The sequence below is a fragment of the Paralichthys olivaceus genome, chromosome 14 (assembly GCF_024713975.1).
Source record: "Paralichthys olivaceus isolate ysfri-2021 chromosome 14, ASM2471397v2, whole genome shotgun sequence".
NCBI classification, from domain to species: Eukaryota; Metazoa; Chordata; class Actinopteri; order Pleuronectiformes; family Paralichthyidae; genus Paralichthys; species Paralichthys olivaceus.
In genome coordinates, this window is record NC_091106.1 from 19,411,192 (window position 1) to 19,431,720 (window position 20,529).

Consider the following 20,529-nt stretch of genomic DNA (forward strand, 5'->3'; position numbering starts at 1 on the left):
AGGAAGTCATGTAGGCTTGGGCCCAAACCTGCGACCATAGCATGCTCAGCCTGGCACGTGATATATATATACAGTAATATGCTGGTGTCTGTCTGTTGTAAGTGTGTCAGCGTGACTTGTGGCCACACAATCAGTCACCCAGAGGGTGGGATCTACCCCTGCACAGTGTGAGGCCACACCCACTGAGAGACATGCTGAGACCTACAGTGAAGTACAGTGGACATACAAAAAAAAAAAAAACACACGTGCACACACATAATCCACCCACCTAGGTCACGCCAAGTGGTATCTATTTTATGACATGCACATAAACACACCTCAGTGGGAATAGCCAGTCTAGTGGTGCCTGGTTACATGAAATTATTTTGGAAAAAATACTTAATTACTGATTTACATATGTAAAATAACAGAATATCTCTTTTCCATTAGTGAATTCTTTTTTTTTCCTTTTCTGTGTTATATGTGAATGCACTGCTGAAAATAATCTTGTGCTCTGTGCAATGACAAAGGGAATCTACCTGGCAACCTACCTACATACCCACCTATTGACCCCAGTGAATACTAACCATAAAAACCAGTACACTCTTGAGTTTACTTACTAGTAGGGGAGAGAATAGCCAGCTTAGAGCCGTGTCTAAAGCCAGGGTCCACCCCCAATACGATACAACCCCTGACTGGAGAAACAAGCAGCCGCTGGCGGAGGTTCCGCACAAACATAGCAATTGATTCCTTCTCTGCTGCAACTGTCAGCTTAGTCCTGATGAGAGGGAATGAACGAGAAAGAGAAAAAGGTTGGGACATAGAAAGACAGGGAAAGTAGTGCATATCAACAAAAGGAAAGCAGAGAGTGAAGAGGAATGTGGAGATGTTGGTTGTATGGTGAGGGTAAAAAGAAACAAAGACTGAAAGTGGAAATTAATTTACGGAGAAGAAAGAAGAGGTGAGAGATGAGGGGGAAAGGGGACTAATAGGGACTCAGTGTAAATGAATAAGTGGTTATGTAATAAAGAAAAGCCCTGAAAGCAAACACACAAGTACTCTTTAAGTACCTGTAACTCCTAGTGAGGAAAGGCAGAATGAGCCTTTTATAAGAGTCCTCTACTGCATTCCTGATGATTGCATGATGCTCCTGTTTCGCAAATGTCTTCGGCCTCCACCTGTATTTAAGTAGCAGAGAAAAAAAATAGAGAGGTAATTTTTTTTGTCTATACAATCGTGATAAGTAGATGTGATGAGAAGTTGACAGATGACATATGTCAGGAAAGTTCTGATTCACTCACAAACATTTTTCATTTTGTGTTTTACAAACTCAAAACATATAATATGCTGTTAAAAATGTCTCATTTCCTGTCTAAATTAAATTCAAGCAAATGGTGCGGCAATACAGACTGTGGAGAGGGCTTTAAAGCTATGCTTCTATAAACTGTACTTGTGAAAATAAAACACAAATCCATACAAATTCTTTGAGTTTCTGCTTTCTTTTTTCATTCAACTCAATTATCTTTCAAGGTAAACTCTCCTCTAAAAAACATCAATTCCAAACCTTGACCAATGAGTGGATCGTATTAAAGTGAGGAGCTTTTATATTTGTCATGGTGAAAAAGCAATTTAATAGTCAATATTTCAGCACCAATCAAGTGCTAATTCACTGCTTGAGTCCTTTAATAACAAATATCTATTCATTATCTGCAGTTGTGTCACTACACTTATTGTCAACCTCAACCACTTGGACTTGGCGTGGACCAAAGTCAATGATCTCTCCATATGTTTGAATATACTTTATGAAGTACTCTCATAAATCAATGACTCCATTATTAGAATATAAACATGGACCTGGTTATCTCAGCCCTGGATATATAAAAGTGTGTGTGTGTGTGTGTGTGTGTGTGTGTGTGTGTGTGTGTGTGTGTGTGTGTGTGTGTGTGTGTGTGTGTGTGATCGTTTTTCCTGACCTGTTGTTGATGCACCACCAAGTGAAGTCACTCTTCACCCTGTCGGAAATGTTCACCTTCACTGTCAGAATCTTCAGACTCTCCCCTCGGTTAATTGCCAAGGTCTGTACACGTACACACAAATGCATGAAAGTAAGCGCACACACACAGACAGACAGAGAGACACACACACACACACACACACACACACACACACACACACACACACACACACACACACACACACACACACACACACACACACACACACACACACACACACACACACACACACACACACACACACACAGACACACACACAGACAGACAGACACAGACACACAATTCCACTGGTTAATGCAATATAGAAAATTATAAAAGCAGTGAGTATAGACACATGTCAAGTATGAACATTATAAAACTGTCCAAAAAAAAACTATCCATAAAGCAGATTACTCTGCAATTGTGGGTGCAACAAATGAATTCTCAGATTTATTTATTCTTTATATCTACAATTGTATTTGTAGTTTGATCATTTAGCTTCAACATTTGAAAAATATTATTTTCTTGTTCAAATGTTCGGTGAATTTAACAACATATTTACATAAAAAGAAACTTTTATTTTCTTGATTCAAGTTCTATTTGGTTGTGTTTATAGATATTTATAATAAAGCCTCAATTACATTTGGTTGTCGTAAGAGTTTGAAAAGGACATCTTAGGATTGCCATTTTTATATGTTCATGGGCCAATGTACATCAGAAATGTCTTTCTCTGATGTTGTTATCAGCATCAGCTCTAAAAAATTCCTATCACTCAGGCTCTAATCTGCACATATGAAGGGTTTTGATATATATTTATTTAAAAACATGTGCTCCCAAACCTCACACACCCACAAAAACAAAACTCTCCACCCACGTGTAAAAGTGATGAGCCTAGCTGTGTATCCTGTGGCCAGGCCTGTTATGTGCGGGTCCCCCTCAGAGGAACTGTTACATGCTGTTAAGCAAACAGTAGTAAGTGTCTGACCTTTTCAGTGGGGAACCTTTAGCCCGCCACAGAACAGGGCCAAGAAACAAGACGTCAATCTGGAGCCCAAGCGGAAGAAGCGAGCTGACAAATGCCACCACTACGCCACCATCAGCGCTGAGACCGCAAGGCCTACCCCCACTGAACCCAAATCACATACACACACGCACACACGGTGCCACAACCATTACCACTCAGCAGCACCCTCGGATGCGCTGTGCCCGTGTGCAACTCGCACATGAAAATAAAAAACACAGCTAATGGCGTGGCAGACGCAAGAATTAATGCAGCGAGCTTCTTGACTTATGATGAAAGTAAAATGTCTCTTCTGTTGGCATGTTTCTGCCTGGGGCCGCCGCAGTGACTGTGATGTTATTTCTAAAACAATCTTCATCAAAGCACTGAAGTTTAACATGCTGTCCAAGGAATGAGGAACAACACCTCTGTCTGGTCTGGACTCTCGGGAAAAGCCACGAGTGACATTAAAGTGGTAAATAAAAACACTGCTTTGCTAAATCGGTTTTTCAGGGTTCGATGTTTGATCATTTTGTGTGACGACGAATGACTTTCTCAACACTATCAACTGTCTGTTTTAAGTATTTATGAATATTCTGTGATTCAATGATTTGGTCATCATCCATCATTCCAACATGTTTTTTTAAGACAATACAAATGAGCACTGCTAAAAAAACTTTTGCTGTGCATCCTGAAATTTAACTACCAAAAATGTCCATCTTCTTTAACTGGCTGCCAAATACCAACGGATGTACGCTTTGTGTCTTTGCTCTGTTTTCTCTGGGGGTTGGCCACTGTCCTTGTTAATGATAAATAACGAAGTGTCTATGAGTAAATCTCTCAGTTTCCGCCTGCATTAGGTCAATGGCGGGAGACAGAGAGCGATCTGAAAGGAAGGGTGATGTGAGACAGAGTGAGAAGTGTGTGTTTGCGTGTTAGACGGGCCAGGAGTGACAGGTAGCCATGTGCTGGCCAAACCCTGACGAGACCAGACAGACTGTCTCCTGGATGCCCCCTTCATCCTTCCACCAGCCCCGAAGGGAGGGCAGTCGGCCAACGAGCGTCCTCTCTCTTTCTGTCTCCTTGTCTCTCTCACCCTTTCTTTAGAGGAATACTGTCATCAACACATCTATCCATCCAACAGAGCAGGGATAAACAAACACACACAGACAGATCCACAGCAGTGTCAGCCAGGCCATAAAGTGGGTGGCAATCTTACTTGTATGAAAACAGTTGAGCAAAGCAGACCTATACTACAAGGTAAGGCTTTGCTCTGCTGGTGCAAGAGGATTTTAAAACCCACTGCACAGATGCTATAATTTTCTTCATAAACACTGAAATTATAGCATTATACGAGGGATCATTGTTCCGCATGGATAATAAAAGTTTTTAGTTGATTTCATTACTCAATTGCAAATACTGAATATTGAAAAAGAAGGTAGACGGGGGTTAAATAGACGGATTGAAAAAAGTTTTGTTGCACATCTTTTGTTAGGATCATTGGCATCATAAAAACTATAACTGCTGTATGTTGTTGTAAACTCTCTTGATAGTTTACTTTATATTAAAGTAGAGACGAATTATATATGTTAAGCACCACCTGAAGCTAGAAAATACACACACACACACACACACACACACACACACACACACACACACACACACACACACACACACACACACACACACACACACACACACACACACACACACACACACACACAATTACTAGTATTTGTGTGAGAGGTTGACAGTGGAAATAAACTTGTGTTTTTTTCCACCTGCCCATCAAAAATCAGTGTTTAATTGATGAAGCAGTTCCATTTACACGAGCTTCACTGCAGGGGAGCCCCAGACCGGAGCACTAAACTACCATTTGATCGCAACGTAAATCGCATTAAAAGTAGCTCACTGCACATTCAACAAATCCAGTCTGGCATTCTCCAGCACATACCAGCTGCTAATAGCTATGAGCTAAATGTGTAGCCTTCGAAGACAGTTTCAAATCAAATCTGACGGAATTAAATCAGAGATATGCATCTCAACCAGATATGTCATGTAGTTTATGCTTTGAGACACATTGAATACCAGAGCTTTGTATACACTAAATAAAAAGTTACTTCACAAGGCATACATCAGGAAAGTTATAACATTCCATTAAAATAATAAATGTCCCGAGCAATCACAAAACATACAGTCTCAGGTTCCAGCTTCTAAACTGTAAAATATTTTATCTTTTCTTTGTCTTATTTAAGTGTAAAATATACATTTGGGGGTTTTAGAAAGTAAGTTGGGCAAATCAAATCAGATAATATCATCCTGTGCATTTTATAGACCAAGTAATTAATCAACGAACAAAAGCATTATCTGCATATCAATTAAACATTTTGAAGAATCTGCATCAGTCACAGAAATATATTTCTATTCCTTAAGTGCATTTAAATCAGATAATGAAAAGTAAATGTTCATGTTTCATCCATCTTATACCTCTTTAAAAATACATATTTGTCTTTGTAAGTCTCAGTTTTAACAATCTACAGGTGAACTTGTCTGTTCACTGGACCAAATCTATGATCTCTTCACTGATTCATTCATACAAGGCCCCATCCTGCTTTAACAACCAGGCAAGTGTGTACTCACACACATGCCCCCTGTCAAAACACATCTCCCACCTGCTCCCACTTCCCACCAACTTGACGGCTAGAAAAGGTTCATTTTAGCCGGAATCCGACAGCTAGCAGGGTCACAGCAGCCTGTGGATTAACACTCCGTGACAAAGGCGAGTCATCGAATTAAAGGCCTCGCATACTCAGGAGAGGAGAGGGGAAGAGGGGAGGTGAGCAGTGGATTGGAGGGCTTCATCAGAAAGAAGAGGGAGGGAGGGAGTCAGATCAGAGCAGAACAAGAGCGATAAGTGACGGACGCACATCAACGTCGCTCATCTGTTCATTCTCTCCCTCCCTTTACCGCCCCCCACTCCCTCTCCACACCCCTCCGTCCGCCTGTGGGCCCAGCAGCAGTGGCTGTCACTACAGGAGCGCGCCTGTCAATCAAAGCTTCCTAATCCAATGGCATGTCGGCAGGGGACATGTCACATATGTTAAGAGGATAGAACGAGGGGACTTGCAGGGTGTGCTTTGTGTGTGCTTTGTGTGTGAGCAAGTGTGTGTGTGTGCGTGTATGTGTGTGTGATTGTATGACTGTAGGGCAGAGTGCGGTTGCCAGAGAGTGTGATGTGGCAGAGAGGCAGCGGGTGATGGAAGTTATGGTGACACATGAGGCCCGGGACCAACTCTGAGTAACCCACCAGTCACTAGAGGGACAGGGGGGAGCAGAGGAAGCACAGGAGGGGTAAATGTGGAGGCGCAGACAAGGCTAACTGCGACTGACATCGCTAGCATTCAGAAGCAGCACACACGAAGGAGACAGAAATGGCACAAACACAAACAGATGGTGTGCATTTGTGTGTGTGTGTGTGTGTGTGTGTGTGTGTGTGTGTTAAATACAATATACAGGACTCTAAGAGTAAACAGGTTATAGTACACTATTAAGAATTCACAAGAATTTATTTTGGATGGATATATATATTTTATATATAGAGAGTTGTCATTATACCAAAATTTCAGACTTACATATTTATTCAATTAATTAATACCAGGAATGGATGTACACAAAAAACTGTCCAGACGAGTCTGTGACAAGCCACAGGTTGAGGTAAGTTGATTCTTTAATGCATCCTTCAGTTGAAAATCAGACTTTTGATGTGGCTCTGTATTTTCTGAAACTATCAAAAGTGAATCTAATGGAGATATTATCATTTTAAACATGTGGTATCAAAAAAACATCAAAGTATCCCAACTTTTGACAAACCTCGAAGAATGTCACTTGTATATAGTGTGCTATTTTCACACATTAATGTTCCAATTCATAGTAATAGTGCTGTTGAATGAAATAATGAACGGATGACTACCTGATGAGCTTGGATGCGTTGGATGCTGCTGGTGAAGTCAGAGTAGAGGTGGAACTTGTCAATGTCTATGTTTTTGTTTTGCTGGGCCCCCGGTTTTCGTCGGCTCGGATCAGTCTTCTCCTGCTCTTTTCCCTTTAGTGCGGACTTGGACACAGATGAATGGATGGTCACAAAATTGTTCTCACACCTGACACAGCAAGAGAGACATTCAGAGAGAGTCAATTGAGTGTGAAATACTTTGATCCCAGAGAGACAGGGTTACAAAGAAAAATAAACACTGTGTGCATGTGGAGGTTCTCACAATGTTTTTACATAGGTGAGTGTCTCCGGGTCTTTGGCGATAATATCAGCCAAGATATGCTCCACACCTGTAGCCACTTCTTCCACCGATGACAGACCTGTCACATAAACACAAATACTGTAAATCAAAACAGTTCTATTGAGACTTTTAATGAGCTTTATATATCTGCAAGTAGAAATTTAATTTCAACAGGGTGTTAATAAATATTTGATAATTAAATATGATTATATATTTGTGCATGAATGTGTGTATAAGTCTGCACATCTAAACCATTTGAATAAAAGCAGAAAAAACATGACCTCTGAATTTAAAAATTAATCTCACACAAGAAAAGGTCAACAAATCCAGAGAGCAATCGTGCTTTCAGAGTTAATTCACATTTACTGTCTACAAAACTCCCCATTTTGAGTGTGTGTGCTCATCTCTTACCTTGAGTATCAGGTTTTACCCATGTCTGCATATCCAGAGTGTGAGGTGTTTCCATCAGAGCAGTGGCAGCCACCTCAAGGCCAAGGGCTTTGGCTTTGCGAGCCTTTGTAAGCTTACTTCCTTTTTTATAGGGAGAATACTACAGACAAAGGCAGAAGCATGAAAGGTGTAAGAGACTTGTTCAGGTGTAAAGAAATTATGATTAAAAATGACACTGCATCCAAAATTTTGATCTCAAATTAAATTAATGGAATTAAAAATGTGATTCTGACCACATGATCCAGATCATCAGCGGATCGACAGCTCCTCAAGTTTTGTTCCAGCTCGGTTGTCAGAACTCCGTCTTTCTTCAGGGTCTGAATCACAGACTGGGTCTTCTTAGCCAGGGCGCTGAAGCAAAACACACACACACACAAAAACAAAGAAAAAATTATCAAATTAAAAAAATTAAAACATACACACAGAAGATAAAATTGTGCACATGTAAAACAATTACACACGAAACTGATTCAGGATTTAAAGCTTGAGCACGAGCACCATCTAGTGGCAAAAGTCTGGAAATGACCCCAGTCCTGCTCAGCTTATATGAGAAAAAAGATTGAATGGCTGTTGCTGCTACATGAAACAATTGTGCTAGCAAATTAGTGGATGAAAAATGTGTTTTAGTGTCTTTTCCTTCTGGTTTGACTGAAGATGTTTCCTACCATAACCCCTCAAATACCAGCTGGACGTCCCGGACTGCATCAGCATCCATATGGTTTATCATCTCTTTGCGGTAGCGCACCATGAACGGCACTGTGTTCTCCTCCCGGAGCAAACCAATGATATTTACACACACCCAGTTCTCCACACAGGTCATGGTGGACAGCAGCTGATGGTAAAGACATGCAGACAGTACAATGATACAGCTCTTTGCCCATTTTTAATATGCAACACTGCTTCAACCATGTAACAAAAATATAGACTAACACTTAACACATAAAACCCAACAGTACCTGTGGTAAGTTCCAGTTCATATTGAGCTCATTCCTAAGAGCTTGTGCAACTGGCAGTGGTAAATCAGTCGGTCGTCCTTGGGAGGCACTGCTGGTCTTCTGCTTCTTTAGACAGGGCTCATCAAATGTGAAATCCTCATCCTCTACTTCCTCTTTCTTTGCTCTGAGGCCAGCAAGTGATGACCCCTCATTTGCCCACCTGTCTGCCTCATTGGCTTCTGACACAATAAATGACAACCTCTACAAAACAAGAAACAGAAAGATACAACTGAAACTGAACTTTAAAAGGCTCAAAAAATAAAAAATCCAATATTGGATTATTATTGGCTATCAACTTTGTTGAAAAGTAACATCAGCCTATTTCATCTACTTGCTGGCATGTGTATTTGAGTATGCATATATCCATATATACTCTTACACCTACCTCATCTTTCATTCTAATACTCGGCCCACTTTCTTCAGCCCTCCAACCCCCTGTGCTTTCTCCTTTGTCTTCTCCAACCTTAGTTCCAGCCAACCCAGATCCACCAGAAGCCTTAAGCGCTGCAGACACCCGTGGTTTTCGCTCTGCTGCAGGTTTGCGTGGTGCCCTTGGCTTAGCAGCTTTAGGCTCTTTAGGCATTTTGGGAGCTTTTGGTTCTTTGGGTGGTTTTGGCTGCTTTGGTTTCACAGCTCTCTTGGCAACTGCTTTCCTCCCCCCTGCAGCAGGGGCGCTGGCCGTCTTGCTGGGTGCTTTCGGCTTTGGCTCAGATGGAATCCACTCCACACTGTCCTCATCACTACTGATTATCTGGCTAGATGACCTGAGGGTAGAGTGTGAACAACAGAAAGGAAAATCAGTATTACTCCAACAGGTTCTGGCCCTTTACCATATTCAGTACGTTTTTTCTCAGGTAGTGGGAGGCTTTGGCTCAGGTACAACAGGTCGTCCACTAACAAGAGGGTGTGTGGTTCAATTCCCGGCTCCTCCATCCCACATGTGAAACTGTCCTTAAGCAAAACACTGATCCCCAAATTGCCCCTGATGGCTGTACCGGCAGTGTGTGAGTGTTGTTTGACATAGATGCAGTGTATGAATGTGTGCATGTCAATGGCAAAACTGTATTTGTATATATATTGATAGATAGATAGATAGATAGATAGATAGATAGATAGATAGGAGACCATTTAACTGCTCTCATTAAAACTCTTAAAGGTTTAGGCTACACAGTTTTATTTATATTGTATCATTTATACTAACATAGCATATGCATATATACATTTCCATCCCAACAGTGAGGATAGACCTCAAGCTGCCCCAGAGACCCTGGACACACAAATTATATTTAACATTAAATGGATTATCCTTGGAAAAAACAACTGCTATGAATGAATGAACACAAGTCACTTACAGGTCAGAGTCCATGTCTCTGTACTGTTCAACTTTGCAAGTTGTTGTTCGGGGTCTTCGCATCATCTGTGAGAAAAAACAAGTGCAGTGACGAAGCTGAACATTAAGGTTGTAGCGTTAAAAAGTAAGTCACATTATTTAGTGACCATTTAGGAAACAAGCATTTATAACGTGACATGAGGCTCCTACACTGCGACACTGGACTTTTAATCACGTGAAGCTCCGACTCGCTGATAATGTCCATGATAGAAATAACACCGAGGTGTTGTTAGCGTGCTAGCATCAACAGGTGCAACTTATCCCACAGCTAAGCTAGCGTTAGCAACATGCCACTAACCAACAAACTGGAATCGAACAGAGAAGAGAGCAGGAACCTGTTATCGATGCTAACTCTATCAGTTCCACACTGACCGTGGCGGAAAAGTATAAATGTTTGCTAGCTATGCTATCGCGGGGTTCGGTTAGCCGCTATTTCAAATTTGCCGCCTCACGCTGACGCCGCCAGAGTTATCCGGTTAACCGGAACCACAGCTTCACATGTTCACTGATGTCTGTGTTTACTCGCACAGTGTGAAGCGTGTTGAATTACCGCTTTACCTTTATGTCGCTTTAAAGACTGAAATTGTTTGAAGACATTCGCAGCCGCCGTGTCTCCACTTCCTGCAACATCAGGGTTCAACCAATCACAACGTCCGGAACTCTTAAAGGGGAAGTACCTCCTTTTTTCATTAAAGAGACCGCGCTTCTGATATTTTCAAACTAAAAACTTAGATAAAAACTTTTCTTCATTAATCTGGTGATTCATTCTTCCTCAGTGAAAAACGTGGCGTTAGGGTCTATAATCAGTCTGTGATGCAGGGATTTATACATTCTAAACTGTGAGATAATACCATACAGTCTATGGATAATACATATAATTCTATATCAATAGCAAAGTCCCTTAAACCTTCAAACTGATATTAGTTTATTATTCTGAAAATGACAAAACAATCAGTCGATTCAACCAATTAGTGTGAATTAATATAAATATATTAATATCTGTATAAACTGCTCCCTGGTAACAGATGATGCAGCAACATTAGCTGCCAATCAGAAATTCAGATGAAACCAAATCCAGACAGATTCATTTTAAAAGAGTGAGTTTCCACACCCATCACTTTCAGTTCCTCCTGCTCTCCACATACATAAAGGTAAAACCCCGCACCATTCTGTTATTGATATTAAAACAGCGAACAGCCTTTCCTGCAAGAAAGAAGGTATTTGTTGTGTGTGTGTGTGTGTGTGTGTGAGTGTATGTGTCTTGTCAGTATGTTCCCTCTGTTGAAACACATTTTGTGATTGTGTATATCTGTGTGTTTACAGGTTTTTGTGAAGATGTCAGAGACCCAGACTCTACTCGGGGCCCCCAGGCAGCAAACAGCAGTCGATGTAGGAGCACCAGCTCAGGGGTAAGGGTGTGTGAGAGAGAGAGAGAGAGAGAGAGAGAGAGAGAGAGAAGATGGTGAGTTTATTAGCTGTAGATTTATCTAATGGGTTTAACATCAATTTATTACAGAATGTTAATGTCAGTTTGTCAAATCTAATAAAAGAGAAAGGACACGTCACCTGAATTAATGTTTTTTTTAAAGGTATAAAAAGGGGAAGTTAAAAAGGGAAATGGCATTTTTACTGATATGCAAATTTCCTAAACTTTCATCATGTCTGTTTGGCCACAACAGATCTCATTGTTCTGTTGGTGGTGACGAGCACAGATTTCCTAATTTCTACAAACCAAAGTACCTCTGCTTCCCCCACTTATGATCTACTTCCCCCTCTGTCTCTCCCTCCATCGATATGACGTCACTGGCAATTAATAAATATCAGTGTTTTCCCCCTTTTTGAATCTGCAATCATTTACAAATAAATAATCAGAGAAGTCAACCAGGTTTCGATCCTCAATCTGTATCAATGGCTCCTTTTTATTCTTCATTTCATCCCTCACACTCATCTTCCACTGCCTCCTCACCTTCTCCCTCGAATCTTCCTCCTCTTTCCTTCTTTTACAGTGGTCGTTCCGCCAATGCCTATAAGGTGGTAGGTTTGACCGTGCTGGCCTGTGTCCTGGTCATGAGCCAGGCGATGATCATCTACTTCCTCGTCAACCAGAGAGGTGACATCAAATCTCTGGAGGAGCAGCATAGCGGCCTGAATGAACAGCTGACGAAGGGAAGATCTGGTGAGGGGAATGAATTAGTCTTAGATTAAAAACTGTGGGTTTTAAATGTATGTGACAAAACAATGGGCTTCATGTGTCTAAAAACTGATGAGCAGATAAAAAATCAAATATTCAGACAAAATACTGGAGACCTTTACTTTAAGATAAGTAAGTCAAATAACAAAAAAACAAAGGTTGTGACAAAGCGTGTATGTCCCAGAGACAGAACAGCCAGTTATGTCAGTGGAAAGGAAAGAACATATCTATTTCTGTTCGACCTCTCACACACACTGTTTCTCTTTCTGTCTGTAGCTTCCATGTCGATGCAACTCCCTTCGTCCTTTCACTCCTTGACCTTTGACGAGGTAAAACAGTGCAGTCCTGGATTTCTGAGGCTGAAATTAATATTTAACACTCCTGTTGTGATATATTGGTGAATCAACATAATTCACCCCGCAAACCCACAGATACTGATCATAGCAAATATGATCCAATACATTATATCTGTTAAATGCAATCGCATCAATTCAAAAAAATCCAGCTTTAATATAGCGACAGTTTATTTTTTTATTATTTCTCTAGTGGAATGAATCCAGTCTAATTCTTGTACATTCAAATCAAGATGTGGGTGTCATGTTCTTCTAAGTTCTCTTTTTTGTTTCACTGATTTTATTGCAGAAGTCGTCCACCAGGGCACCAGAAGAAACTGGTATGTCTACATCAAATATTCACACACACACACACACACACACATCTTTTTGAATATTAAATTTCATTTAAATTGGTTACAGTTAGAGTTGTATATTTATAACAAAGCTCCTTATTATTAATTTCACAATGTTTTTGTAAGACAGAGCTGATTTAACTCCTCTCCTCTCGCAGGCCCTCCACAGGCCACCCAGTGCCAGTTGGAGGCTGCTGGTGAGAAGCCTGTGCAGGTGCCAGGTCTCCGCCCTGACTGCGATGAGCGCGGCCTGTACCGGCTCAAGCAGTGCTTAAAGCACCGGTGCTGGTGCGTAAACCCAGCCAACGGAGAACAGATCCCTGGATCACTGGGAAAAGAAGACGTCACATGCAACAAAGGTGTTCACTCCGGTGAGACAAGAGAACTGGTCACAAAGTCAGCTTGAGTAGAGAAACATCATTTCTACACAATGAACTATACAATTTATATATAGTAGGTTGAATAAATGGAAACAAACATTTATAAAGTGTATTTTCCCATCACTTAATCATAATGGAAGCTCTGTTTCATAGAAAAATAAGATGGATTCACTAGTACCACATACATGTTGTTAGAATTTTACCTTCCACATTGCTTGGATAAATACTGAATTTATATATATATATATCAGAAATCTTTAGAGAAACTGCAGAGTCATTTAATTAAACCATGGACCATTATATAGAAATGTATTATTATATGATATATTCTTTTATTTATTACATTATACTTTCTTGTATGTAGATTAGGATTCTTTAGGAAGCCAGATTTAAACTGCACTGTTGTTGACAGTCAAACATCTGTCTTTGTAGTCGGCCTGGACAAAGTGCTCTAAGTGCCGACATCTGATACTGTGGTGAGTACACGTATGATGTTGCTCATTCACTGTGTGTGCTTCCATATCTAAACACTGTAAACATGCTTAATACAAAAGAACATGTTTTGAATTATGTTTCCTGTTTTCAGATTCTCAGGTCATTGAAGCTGATGAAATCTTCAGATCAGCAACATGATGACGTGTCACAACTTTTAATCAACATCATTTAATATTAAAATATCTTTTTAAGTTCCTGGCTGATAAATTACAAAATCATAACCATTCATCAGCTTATTTACTCTTTTTATCTGCGACCAAAATTATCTTTGCTATTGATGACAGAGGATTTTAACATAGCGTGTTGTTGCTCTGCAGATTAAAAAAGGTTTGCTTATCATTTGTTATGGGGTGTTGTGACATTTGTGAAGTGGAGTGACTGAAAAAGTAAAACTGAAGTGAGTAGAAATTAATTTAGTGAGAGCAAAGGGAAATTATTAATATATTTTTGTGCCTTTTTTAAGTAAAGATTTTTGCCAATTTCAAAACTCAGTCCATCCACTGTCTCTTTACATTATTATACGTAATAATGAATTATCAAAATAATGAACACGGTGACTCTGAGGACATATGGCTAAAGTTATAGGACTGAAGCAATGACTTAAAGTATTGTCACACATTTGGACACAATCAGGAACAACTGAGACAAGTGTAAACTGTATTTTCCCCTTTTATTCAAACAACACAAATAAACCTGATAAAAGACAGTTTCACTAGTTTTCATTTACAAAGTCGTGATGGAGTTTCACACTGAGTTGAAAACGTCTGTGTTGACGAACAGGAGTGAAAATCATTGGATGAAACAGTGAAATAAAGCACAATCAACTGACCCGTCTGGCTTTGAAATCCACAGCATGTAACGGCTTAAAGTAAGATATAGAATAAAGAACAAGAGAAAACCAGCAAACACATGATAAACAGGAAATACAAAAATAAGAGCATGCAATGTAAGGACAACAACACAATGATTGTCAATAGGCACAAGTTGTTTATGTGTTCCAGTTCCTAAACATTTAGTTCGCGTATTTTCCATCACACTTTCCAGTTAAAGTAAAAACTAAAATGATCATAACCTCAGACTGAACTCGGTTTCTCATCTATGGCTTTTTGGCTAAAACTTAACACAGGTGTGACTGTGCAGATTAGCAATGTGCGTAAATGTCAATGGCAACAATACACAGTACCTCGATAAACTATCGATGTCATGTAAAATGTAAAATCCATCTTAGTGCAGAATATTTATCTTTAACATCTTTTTATTTATATTTCTTTGCTTTGATAAGAATTTATTTTATAATGTGCTCAGATGCTTAGACAAGGTTTAATTTTTTTCATCAGTATATACTCTCAGGTTGACATGTATAATAAATACTTATTTGAGAATATGACCTCATTTACAATGAAATACTTGTATCTCAAATAACAGAGTTGAAATTAAAGGTGGAGAAAAACACATATTTCTTTAGGTTATTCACTTTTACATCATAAATAAACAACCTCCCTGAAGCCAAACAAATTCAACTCTTTACAAATAAAACCTAATTTTAGATTTCCTACAAGACATGACAGACTTTAATTATTATTATTAAATTTGCGACTGTTCAGGTGTTTTTCCGTGCGTTAGGTTTCAGATTTGTGTCCTAGCGGTTTGGTAAAGGACATTAATTAACTAATACAAATGTGTATCAATTTTATAGTTAAACTTTCTCTTCCTCTAAATGAAAACAAAACCTTGCAGAAAGTACTTTACATCAACACGTGACACAGAAACCACATTTTTGATAAACTGAAATGTCAAAATTTCACAGATTTTCTTTTGATGGTTAAATCAGTGATTTCCGTACAATAACTTTAAATCCTAAAATTTCAGAAGTGCAAAATAATCAGTATCCAGCATATGAAGTAGGCAGCCAGAACCCATCAGGAAAAGGCTATTGCACACATGGCATGAGATATTAAAATCAAGTCCACACAGCGTAGGCACTGTTGATATATACTTTACATAAAGTACTTAAACACACATTTCCATGTTTGGTTAAAATTTTCAAGTGCAACAAGAAACTATATTTTTGCAAAATATAAATTTGTTTATGTTTGTATTTTCATCTGACAATCTAACTATCTCCCAAACTCTTTTGCAGGAAATATTATATTCATAAGAATACTTTATTTTACTATTATAAAAATGACAGGTCTCTAAAGTAAACCTTATATGAATTTTCATGAACATCCACAGAGATGAGGTCTATAATTCAAAATAGAAGTTATTCAACATGAGAAAAATTGACCTATAACCACATGGAGAAAAAAACAAACATATTCTAAATAAAATGATAAACTTTAGACTTCATCCACCAGCCTGATTATACTACTATATACTCTAATACTATACTCTGCTGCTCTAAATCACTATTTGACACATGATGAGACCATTTGTTGGTCTTATGTATCTTTGCTAAGGACATATTGTAGTTTTAAGTACGACAGAGTCATTGACCACAAAATGAAGAAAACTGGGATCCTGTGTATTTAAGTGAACTGAATTATTTAGTAGTTTGATATCTCCCATTTAACAAAAGTTCAGATGAACAAGATTGAGATGAATTTAAAACTGAAACAGAAAAACACTGACTCTAAAAGCTGATCTGACAGAACAATTTACCTATTTACTTATCTTTGTCTAACAATGTAATAACATTTGAAATACGTATCTGTTCCCGTCTGTTGCTGTACTGGTGCCCTCTTCTTGTTTCTCTCATCCTCCCCCTCCTCTCTTTTTATTCTTTTCCTCTTCTCACTTGCGTCCTCCTTTCAGGTTGTTAATGTAGTCCTTGATGGTGTTTTCTATGTTGGGAACGGCATAACTTTGTGCTGCATAGATTCCTGTGCATGTTCCCACGGCAACACCAAGCAACGCTGAGGAGCGTAGCCTGGCGACAATGTACCCGGCCAGAAAACCCTTCAGGAAAGGAGACGCGAGCAGACTGCCTCCCTGGAGAAGAAAGATGAGGAGAAATCAAATCAAGTACTTGGTAGCTGTGTATCTTAATCTCCTGGTGTCGAGTTTTCATGTTGTGACAGCTGCCTGAACATGTACTTAAGACCTACTGGAGGAACCCCAGCCTGTATCTCATCCTCCATTCGTCTCTGGATGTCCTCCAGCTGGTCCTTCAACTCCACCAGGTCCTTGAGCTGGCCAAGAGGACTCTGCACACACACACACACACACACACACACACACACACACACACACACACACACACATTTTGGTAACTTGGGTTTTAAGATTATACCAGTAAACTGACATTAACTTGACCAACACCAGATAAGTGGAGTAAAGTCAACACTAACATCTTTATGTGTTTGCTGTGTAGCACATGAAGTACAGAAGCTCACGTCTGTCTCACTTTTTGAACGTCACACTAAACTTTAAACTAGTGACGTAAAATCGGCTAATTCAGCGTTGAGTTAGCAGTTAGCCAACAGCTAATTCTTCCATTCACTTCAGTTGCTGTAAGTGTCTTGTTAAAACAACACACACCAAGATTCTGGCGTAACTTTCATTCATTTACATACGCTAATAAGACCACTAGCATTAAGCTAACAGTTAAGCTAGCTGAAGAAAAGCCTGACTACATTTTGTTTAACGTCACAGAAGCTAGTTGATGCTCGTGAATGAAGGTGTAAATGTGACGCACTCATATATAATATAGCAACATTACCGATCAGCACGGTTATATTATATATATCATTAAAAAAGCACCGACCTTGTCATTAGCCATAGCTTCAGTGTTGTTGATGCTGACGTCACCTGTCTTCTTCTCTTTTATCAGAGTTTGTTGAAAATGAATCTTACCGCCCTCTGCTGGTTTCTTCCCTGCACTGCATGTGCTTTTAGATTTTCTACATTTTAGAAGCAGCTTGAAAACTTGAAAACTTCACTCACTGTGAAAACTATAAACCGTATGAACAGATACAGGTTTAATATAACTTCAGAATATTATTCAGAAAATTATTTAACCAGCAGACGCTCACTTATTCCAAACATGAGCAATATCTACATACATATCTACCATTTTACAAAATATCCCAGATAAAGTCATTGATGTTGTTATCAGTGAAGAAGCCTTCGTGCATGTTGCATTTCATTTCAGATATTAATCGTTGAGAGTGGTTTACACAAACCTCACAGCTCAGAGGAAACTGTCTACTTCGCTTGAACTTCCTGTGAAAACTATGCAGTGTGAGCTTATTACTGGTGCTGGAGATGCGTGAGAGAGCAAAGGAAAGAGCTGGAGTAAATAATTAGAGAGGAAGTGTGTCATGAAGGCAACCAGGTGCTTGAGTTTACACCAATATGTTGCCAACACTGCTGCAGCTCCGTGTTAAGATGGAAGAGAGATTGTGAGGAATGAAAAGTACAATACAATACAATACAATGACACAATTTTAGTGACGTACAATGTGTTGCGTGGGTTGAAGTAAAAACGAATGGGTCACATTTCCTCTGCACTGAGAGGGTGGATGACGGGCCGCATATGTGATTCACATGGAGGCTGTTATGGTGAGAGTGAATGACAGAGCTCGGAGTCACAAGGCGAGAAAGAGAAGAGAGGTTGTGTCAGAGAGGATGACTGAGAGATGGGACGAGACTGGAACTGTAGGAGAGCACGGCCTGTGACGCTCTGTGCTTTGGATTCATTTTAAAAGATTAGTCTTGCCACAAACAATTATTACTTTTTAGACTGTACTCTGCGGTTTCCTCCAGAGGGCCTCAGGAAATGTTTAATCCTCACGCTCGGCAAGACACAGAGTCCATTAACCTTTCCTTAATCGGTCTTATCACAGGACCAACCTGCACTGGATTACAATATTTAATGGTCTCTTCAAGCTGGAATTAAACAGTTTGCATACTTCTTTTCCCTGAAACTGAACGCTGGTCTGCGGGCGTGTGGGAGCTGAGCGGAGTGATGGAGGTAAGGTTGGCTGTTGATGGTTCGGGGGGGGGGAGGTTATTGATTTTGGCTGAGGCATAGTTGGCTGAGTAATGTAAAGGAAAGGTCATTGAAGCATTCGGGGGAATCATCACAGGGATGTGCTTTAGTACAATGTGCATTCATATGCCATAAACTTCAGGGGCAGCAAATGGATTCACTGTATGTTGCACTTCCTTCTGTCAGCTTGATTTTAATGATTCATTTGCGGCTTTGTGACTAAAGCCTCATGTATTATTTAACACGGCTTGCTGAGTTATTACTTTCATACAAAGCAGGGGCTTTGTTTTAATAGCACAGACATAAACCTCAATTGTTGTTTGTGCAGATATAACCTGTATAACTCAAACGGTGGGAGGAGACAGCCCTGAGCAGTTTCAGGACATAAAAGCAGGAGAGTGTTTTTTCCAGTACACTTAAAGTAGTACTTTAAAATGTACTTCATTGTTAATGCAATGAGTAAATCAGAATGTCTTCTGAAAGTCAGTGACTGGTGGGATTTAACCAAGTACATTTACTTTGTTACTGCGCTTATACATTTTTCATGGATCTGTACTAATCTGTACACTTTGCAGTACATGAATGAATATCAGCAAATATCTGTACTTTCTACTCCTTACATGTACACGTTGTTTTTTAATTTTCAAATATATTCACTCAGTGAGCGTAAAATGGGGACAGAAAGTGAGGAAGGGTCACAACTGAAATGACCCTGCAGTCGCTGCAGCCTCAAGCCTCTGTATGCTTCCAAGGATCTTAAGTTTATTTTAACGCAAGTATACTTTTACCTCAGGAAGAGATATTTGGGTTCGTCCTCCATCAGTGATGTTATTGCAGCAGGAAAGTCAGAAGATGCACTTATTTAATTGAGTATTTACATAAATAGGGAGATTAAATGGTTCTTAAGGAGCAAACTTGAGAAGAACATGAAAGTACACATGAACATCAGTTCTGTGGCAGGAAGCTGATACAGTATGAAACTCTGATTAAAACTGGCACTGTGCTGACTTGTTGAGGAAAGGAAATCAACAAAAACAAGACATCCCTCGGTGGGAAAATATTATTGATTGGTTTCATTACATGCGAGTGAACCAACTGCTCCCAGCTGCCCCTGAAATATAGTTTCATAACCACTCCTCTGCCTCAGGAACCTCTGCTCTGCTGTATCTTCTCATGTTGTCATGGATAAACTGATCCCTGTGGTGCTTTACATTGTGACGCACTGAGGTGCAATGGTTCTGCATAGTGAGCAATGTTTTTTATCTTCTTATGTAATCTGGTTCACACAAAGCTTTTCCTCAGTGACACACCTTTATAGTCTGCCACGCTGTGCGATGCATTATTTCATGGTTTAAACCTGAGAGCCTTTTAAAGTGGCTGTGTTGTTGGGGCTCGAGTTGGCCCGTGTTCAGTTAACTTCCCTGATCACCCTCGGTGTTCAGTATTCAGCGTGTGTTTCCTCTGATGGTCACTGATACAGCGCGCTCTGCCAGCTCAGAGATATGTGATTGGAATAAATCAGGACTGAATCAGAGGGAAACGATTTTTTAGAAGGAGCTAGATTTTTTATTTATTTAGTTTAATCACAAATGTGCATGACACAGCGTTATTGAGAGGGGATGAAAAAAAACACCTCCCACTTTACATCATTAGAAAACACTACATTTACTGAAATATGGATTCTT

The 20,529-nt window shown here is 39.7% G+C and overlaps 3 protein-coding genes across 3 annotated transcripts in view; 1 reads left to right on the forward strand and 2 right to left on the reverse strand.

Annotated features, from left to right (window-relative positions):
- Window positions 1-10,757, reverse strand: part of srbd1 (S1 RNA binding domain 1) — a 43,801-nt gene extending 33,044 nt beyond the window's left edge. The window contains exons 1-12 of the mRNA XM_069538934.1: window positions 10,656-10,757; window positions 10,060-10,124; window positions 9,093-9,471; window positions 8,669-8,908; window positions 8,378-8,544; window positions 7,946-8,063; window positions 7,674-7,812; window positions 7,245-7,341; window positions 6,944-7,130; window positions 1,953-2,056; window positions 1,050-1,157; window positions 600-757 (exon numbers count right to left, since the gene is read on the reverse strand). Coding sequence (XP_069395035.1) covers window positions 600-757; window positions 1,050-1,157; window positions 1,953-2,056; window positions 6,944-7,130; window positions 7,245-7,341; window positions 7,674-7,812; window positions 7,946-8,063; window positions 8,378-8,544; window positions 8,669-8,908; window positions 9,093-9,471; window positions 10,060-10,124 — 1,762 coding nt within the window. The 5' untranslated portion in view covers window positions 10,656-10,757. The remainder of the gene's footprint in view (window positions 1-599; window positions 758-1,049; window positions 1,158-1,952; window positions 2,057-6,943; window positions 7,131-7,244; window positions 7,342-7,673; window positions 7,813-7,945; window positions 8,064-8,377; window positions 8,545-8,668; window positions 8,909-9,092; window positions 9,472-10,059; window positions 10,125-10,655) is intronic.
- Window positions 10,758-14,502: 3,745 nt separating this feature from the next.
- Window positions 14,503-17,702, reverse strand: LOC138413665 (SLC35A4 upstream open reading frame protein-like). Its single transcript, XM_069538936.1, has 3 exons — window positions 17,618-17,702; window positions 16,959-17,057; window positions 14,503-16,842 (listed from the first exon to the last, which is right to left on the reverse strand). The coding sequence occupies exons 1-3, from the start codon at window positions 17,630-17,632 to the stop codon at window positions 16,645-16,647; spliced, it is 312 nt and encodes a 103-aa protein (XP_069395037.1). The 5' UTR covers window positions 17,633-17,702; the 3' UTR covers window positions 14,503-16,644.
- Window positions 17,703-18,414: 712 nt separating this feature from the next.
- The window catches only part of LOC109630212 (inactive phospholipase D5-like), a 44,938-nt gene continuing 42,823 nt past the window's right edge, over window positions 18,415-20,529 (forward strand). The window contains exon 1 of the mRNA XM_069538809.1: window positions 18,415-18,826. Within this exon, the coding sequence (XP_069394910.1) occupies window positions 18,821-18,826 (6 nt within the window). The 5' untranslated portion in view covers window positions 18,415-18,820. The remainder of the gene's footprint in view (window positions 18,827-20,529) is intronic.

Excerpts from the sequence above, each read along its gene's own strand:
- LOC138413665 (XM_069538936.1), bottom strand. Across the intron at positions 16,843-16,958 it reads TACAGGCTGGGGTTCCTCCA|GGAGGCAGTCTGCTCGCGTC; the intron begins GTAGGTCTTAAG and ends TTTCTTCTCCAG.